At 40.9% G+C, this 6,394-nt stretch overlaps 4 protein-coding genes across 4 annotated transcripts; 2 read left to right on the forward strand and 2 right to left on the reverse strand.

Annotated features, from left to right (window-relative positions):
- Positions 1 to 242: 242 nt before the first annotated feature.
- PHALS_15274 (uncharacterized protein) lies at positions 243 to 1,753 on the reverse strand. Its single transcript, XM_036407283.1, has one exon. It carries the CDS (start codon positions 1,660 to 1,662, stop codon positions 1,450 to 1,452), a length of 213 nt encoding a protein of 70 aa, XP_036263521.1. The 5' UTR covers positions 1,663 to 1,753; the 3' UTR covers positions 243 to 1,449.
- Positions 1,754 to 1,796: 43 nt separating this feature from the next.
- PHALS_08079 (uncharacterized protein) lies at positions 1,797 to 2,569 on the forward strand (the record flags this gene model as incomplete). Its single annotated transcript, XM_024721657.1, has 3 exons — positions 1,797 to 1,818; positions 1,888 to 1,989; positions 2,079 to 2,569. The coding sequence occupies 3 exons, from the start codon at positions 1,797 to 1,799 to the stop codon at positions 2,567 to 2,569; spliced, it is 615 nt and encodes a 204-aa protein (XP_024586734.1).
- An 852-nt stretch (positions 2,570 to 3,421) lies between these two features.
- On the reverse strand, positions 3,422 to 5,021 carry PHALS_08080 (uncharacterized protein; the record flags this gene model as incomplete). Its single annotated transcript, XM_024721658.1, has 2 exons — positions 3,422 to 3,647; positions 4,723 to 5,021. 2 exons carry the CDS (start codon positions 5,019 to 5,021, stop codon positions 3,422 to 3,424), a joined length of 525 nt encoding a protein of 174 aa, XP_024586735.1.
- Positions 5,020 to 5,875, forward strand: PHALS_15273 (uncharacterized protein). Its single transcript, XM_036407284.1, has one exon. It carries the CDS (start codon positions 5,244 to 5,246, stop codon positions 5,526 to 5,528), a length of 285 nt encoding a protein of 94 aa, XP_036263522.1. The 5' UTR covers positions 5,020 to 5,243; the 3' UTR covers positions 5,529 to 5,875.
- Positions 5,876 to 6,394: the final 519 nt, after the last annotated feature.

Below are 6,394 nucleotides of genomic sequence, written 5' to 3' on the forward strand. Positions count from 1 at the left end.
AAACTACTGGCTACCTAGCCCCGTATCGTATTCTGGTTTGGGTATGGCCACACCATGCACATCTCGTGTGACACACACCCCTGTTATCAGGGTTCATGTAACCCCGTTACATGAACTGTTATTCAGAATGTGTCAGTCGGCATTCAGTGCAGCGGGTTTGCCGTGCAGTTTGCACAAAGGCGTATAAAGAACTGCATGTAGATGCTGCAAAACATAGAGGTTACTTCCTTCGTAAGCTTCGTTATGGTCGAAGTATATCATGTTATTATATATATCGTTTGAGGAATGTATTACAGAAATCGAGCTCGTTATTTTCGAACCTTACACACCAATGGCATTGACTGAAAAAGTCAAGCGTCCTCGTACATCATTCACAAACGCTCAACGTCACGTACACATGCACAGCATTTTCAAATCTGCGATTACAAAGAAAAGCATCAACTAACCGTGCAACTTCGATTGTCCACGCGGGCGAAAGAGGCGCTCGATCTATCGCAGAAATCTTTATTTGCCTTGATCTCGAAAGTATTCAATCAAATATTTGATCGGGAGACCTTGACAAATGAAATATTGACACACAAGTCTCGTTGTACCGTACACAGTTCTCGCACGATAAGTTGTATGACGGTTGATTCAGTCACTGGAAGCGAAGCTACCAAATTGCTCTATTTTTCGATTTTGATACTTTTCTGACCTATTCAATTGGGTTGCTATGTATGTTTCATAAATATCGTGCATTTGTCAAGAACGCGTCGATATCGAGAAAATTTATTTCTTTAACTATGAATGATCTTCAGCGCCGACTACGAAGCCTTTAATCACGAAAAGGATGAAATGCGATTACATTACATGTTTTCGGACTGAACGTCTAGAGATGGTTGAGAAGTGCATTATGTTGTAATGCTGATGGATCGGAAATGCTGCCGCTTTGTCGGTGAGCAAAGGGGTGGAGGCTGGAGGTGAGAAGACTCAAGGTTCTCTGGGTACCATTAAATACCTTCTACATTAGTATAGCGCGATATTCTCTCCAGTGGCTCAATAAAGAATAAAGCAACAACGCAGCGTGTATTGCTCGTCGATATTGCTACAGTAAAAGCTAAAAATAATGGAAAAGAGCTCGCAAACCTTTGCTGGTTGAATTGTTACTATCTCTACCGGACACACCTTCTCCCTCGTAGCCACTACTTGCTCGTGTTGTTGTTGCCCTGTAAAGACGACCGACGCAACATCAATCTCATGTCGATGCTGAAATCGAAGTTTGACGTTGTTGGCGTAAAGTCTGCGAAATCTTGCTGCTATTGCTGTAAAGGACAATCAACGATATTTTTTACCGAACAATCGCCAAGTCTGTAAGTGCGAAAGCAGGATTTATGGCAAGAAGCGTAATCAGCACAGAGACTCATCTTTCAGCAAATTAATATCGCGTCTCTGTTAAAAAGGCTTTGATCATTACAATTGGGCCACGTTGGACTCATGATGCACTACGGCGTGTTTCTTTAGATCTGCTTCGACCTTTATGCCACTTCTTCTGGCTTGCCTGACTATAAAAAATATTTCCTTGGTGCATGGTCTCGAGTTCAAATCAAGCTTTACATCTAACTTCATTTCGATAAGACGATGTTGTTTATCGTTGCGTGTAATGCGCAAGCTAATGCTATTCATCACTGTTGGTTAAATTCGAGCGATCTTGTCCCTGTTTACGTATCGTATAATTGCGAGGAGTAGTGACAGTATCGCAGTGAGTTATTGGATGCACCTTTGAGAGGTTTAGGATGAAAAGGAAGCCCTTCAATTGAATGCAATACATAATTGCCGCGTGTACGTCTAATCGATCATACGACATTTTAACGATATGTTGATCCTCCCAACAATTACATATACTACTAGCACTGACTTCCAATTTCATACTATCGTCTTATTCACCAGGCTGTCATTATTCATCTGGACTTTATAAGGTAAAAAACGGTCTTGACTGGAAGTGTAGAGAAGGTAGGTCTCGTGCTTTCTTTGTCTGTTTGCTAATTGTTAAGTATGTTCAGAATACCGTCGTGTGTCATTACTCATTCTTTTACCTTTAGCGCAGTACCCAAGTCTCTCATTCCTTACGATGCAGAGGTTTCAAGCTCACCTGCTGGTTGTCATCCTTCTTGTGGCGATTGCTGAGATTGCATCGTGCAATAATCTGCGAGCTGAGACCGGTACCACTCCAATTGGTAAGCATTTTGAAAATGGCGAAGACAGAAACGAAGAGCGAATGGTTGGAGCAGTCAAAGAGGGTGCGCGTCTTTCTTTGTTTGGCAAAATTAAAATGCACTTTGTCAACAAAAAGATAGAGACAGCCTTGTCGAAGGCGGGAGCTATGGGCATCAAAGATACGAGAATAAAGACGATGCAGGAAAATCCGAAGTTAATGGAAGTCTTCCAGAGGGCTGAAAAACTACTTGGACCAGAGAGCGCAAAGTTGAGCACCATGAATATTATAGTTAAAGTTTTTGGAAAAGAAAGTGCTAAAAGTTTGTGCACAGCGCGAAATTGGATCTGCCCGACGTTTCTGGCTAAATCCAGTTAATGTGTAGGGCAAATACATTCTTTTCCTTTTTCATTTTTATTTTGGCCTAATTTTTCTGGCACTTAATATTGTTTTTTTACATTATCAACTTTAGCTGCTCTCTAAAGACTAGAAGCTTTTTAATATGTGGTACGGATGAGGGTGGTGGGACTCATAAAGATTCATGAGACCATCGCGGTTTTCCCCAGTCGGCCTCAGTTGATATCCTGATTTTCAAGGTTTTCAACGTGTACGTTAAATATTAAACCATTTTTATACAAAGTTAAAGTTAATTGCACAAAAATCGATTTATTTTTCCATCCAACGCTTAGACAAGCTAGTATGCTTCTATTAAGGAGAACTATGAAGGTATGTTTAAGCTTGCATTAGTTTTTTTTGTACTTTTAAGTGGATGTCGAACTTACAGTCTTGCTTATGTGGTAATGCAAATAAATCCATGAATCCAGACACAAAGCTCTAATGAAATCAATCCGACATAGTACAGATCCTCACCTTGACACAGACTTTGTTAACTTTGAGGATATACCAAAAGGCCCATACTCGTCATTTTGCTTGATCCTCTTCAGCTTTAAGCGGCACATGATTACTTTCCTTTGTTGTTATACCTTTAAGATGTACTATGATCCGAGTCAGCATGATGTGAATTCGCGTTGCCTAGACTATGCAGTCACATGTCTAGATGGGGATATCTTGCATTAAAGAGGCGATACGTACAGCTCATGAATAAGATGCGACATATGTCGTATTTTTAAAAGCTTTGGAATGCAATGATTTTGAGCTCAGATTATGTTTTATCAAAGCGATTAGATTGTGCCATGCCTTATCCAAATTGCCGCTCAAAAACACTGATACTCAAATGCGTTGGCTTTCTGTATCTAAGAACGGCTTTGGTCCTTTAGTCATATGTGTTTGATCTAGACTCAGTTGGTCACTTTGAACATATTTCCAAGTGGAAACCTCGCCTACCACACCAAACAAAAGAATGACGTCGGCCTCAGGGCCCGATTCCTTCTTCTCGGCTCGTGGAGACGTATGAAAAAGAGAGAGCAGTGGATGCTCATTCGAGCTTGCACTAAAACTGCGCAGTTCGGGTATAAACCTTTCAGTGCTCAGAACTTGAGCGCCGTAAGACAAAATGATAAAAATTCAGCTAAAGCTCAGATTGTGGCGGATACGCACGAGCACACATAGACATTTTTTAAACTTTAAAGCGAAGCCTAAGGCGATGACCCATCATTGGAGCATGATGAACACCACCATCCTCATTTGGCATTCTCATCATAACTGATATATGATATCGAATCCCATTATTTTCTGTTGCCTTGCGAGATTAAAAAAACTCGTATCTAGCTTTAATCGAAATGACCACTTCTTCGTCAATAGTATTATGGTCCAGGTTGACAAGGATAACGCGTCAAACTGCACCGTCTTGAGGTCAAGCTTCCCTGGTATTTTGTTAAATGGAAACACACCTTGTTAAATTTGTTGCATTGGGGCTTCAAGTGAGTAAGGTTTGCGGCACTGTTCTAGAAGATATTTCGCACTAACATCAACATCGTGAAATATCTAAGATAATAACTTAGGATCATGACACTATATTTTACGTCATCACGCTTCAGATATGATGGAAAGCTTTTCAAAGAACTTTTTTTAAACTTGAACAACCCAGCTGCTGACTTGGTAGATAAAAAAAGAGGATGTCCCCGGAGTAGTCGATTAATGTTTAGAACCGAGAAAAACTTGTCTGTGATTCATGGCAGTGGGTGCTGACATCTCGAAATTTTAACCCTATTCGGACTTGACTTCGACATTCTCACTTGATAAGGATAACGATCAGCGGCACAGCTATAGAGTCTACAACCTCGCAACGACACGATTTTGATGAACCGATAGGGGGAGAGAGAGTGGCGGACCGAAAAAGTATTGAAATTATATTGAGGAGTCGAATTCCCCCCCCCGACTTGCACACTTTCTAAATGGTGGAGCCATGGCACACTACTGCGAAAGCAAAGGTCATAAATATTGCCGTTGACTGGCTCAGCTACTAAACATTTCTGCATGACAAAAATACTCATCGACAGCTGCTTTCATTCTCTGTACAGGTCGACAATCCCAAGTGATTCTTGGCGATGAAAAAAGAACATTTATATAACCGCATATCTATATCTGTTTCAAGAGCAGATTTTTCTTCTTGAGACCAGAGAACATGTTGGACGCCTTGCCGACGATGAAATTTACAAGAGCGATCCCGCGGCTCAAGTCGCTTTTTTCGAGTCTGCAAGATCTCCTCATCTTTGGCCTCTTTCGATTTTTTAGATAGTAATTTGCCATCAGCACGAGGTTGGTGTTGGCGCACGACCATCGCGAACGATACATTCCCTGCCATTATAAGTAATATCATAGTTTTGGCGAAGAGAGATAGACCCATGGGCTGAGGGCAAAAAGGCGCCATATTCACGAACTTGACAATTATAATCTTCGTCTAGTGCGATTGCAAGAGATTCTTCTTCTGAAGTTTCGGGATATGATCAAAAAGTTGTGATTTGGCTGATTCATTACAAAGACCGGTACCAGTCAGGACAAGAACTCATTAAATTGACATAGCAGCTACTTGGGTTGGCATTGATTGGTATACAGACGACACAGGAGATCAAATATCACACAATCTAATCGTATGCATGACGATACAATTTATTACATTGGAATCCACTCTGAGATGACTAGAAGTTCAACAGTAAGTCTGAGTTGTTATCATTGGGGTTTGGAAGCAGTTTCGATCAGATGTTCAAGTATTAATGAGCTAGCCGTTCCATCAAGCCGAGGCATTACATATCCCATTTGCAGAAAATCACCAAGCCTTCGACTTGCACAAATTGCTTTACAAGCTCAACAAACGATCATCGCCGTGATGTTTCCACAATATTATCAAGTGCCGATCTTTTCTTGTCGGATGTGGTAATTTGCGGAGGCTGTTTTAGGTAATGGTTCATCAATCAATGCCTACAGACAAAGACGAGAATACTATTATAGCTGTCATTAACACTCGACCCTACGAATAGTTGCTCTCTCGAAGAAGTGATACTCAAAGCTCAGGTTGCTGGCTGTTAATAGCAACGTCATGGACTTTGTGATGACTTTAAGTTGCAAAGGGATACGATATTCGTGTGTTTACGACTGTGATCCCATTCAATATGTCGAAGGTATTGTTAAACCTTCAAAGAAAATTTTGATAGTTTACAGAGTGACATGTTGTCGCGTTTTGGGCCTAATTCCGGATATGATCTCATCCTAGGTATGGCTAGCCAGCCGCCCCACCGGAGATACACTCTGTGAGCCATGACGTACGAAAATACTTTTCATTCGTCTTGATAGATAGACACTCTAGACACTGCGATATTTTATCGTTTCTACCCGTTTCCTCTTAAGACCGATACTCACTGCGTTCGAGCTCTGCTCATGACATCTACCAATACCATTGCTATTATATTATTCAAATACTTTCTTACGCTCATTGCGCTCGCGCCAAGGCACTTCTACATTCAAGGAGAAATGCTTGTCGCGCCAGCCTATCTATTGTATTGATTGTGTAACGGGGTTACACGTACCCTGGGTGTGTATGTGCATGGTGTGACTGCACCTAAACAAGATTACGGTATGTGGCGAGGTAGCCAGTAGTAATGCATGTATTTAGATTTTACTATATATAATTAGTATATTTAGGAAAATCTAAACTTTTAAAATTTGGATAAACAATGAAATAAAATCACTGGATTTTAAACGGAAGAGCTAATTAGCCTTGGGTAAGGCAATAATTACTCTTGGAGT

The sequence above is a fragment of the Plasmopara halstedii genome (genome assembly GCF_900000015.1).
Source record: "Plasmopara halstedii genome assembly, contig: Scaffold_3124, whole genome shotgun sequence".
Lineage (NCBI taxonomy): Eukaryota > Oomycota > Peronosporomycetes > Peronosporales > Peronosporaceae > Plasmopara > Plasmopara halstedii.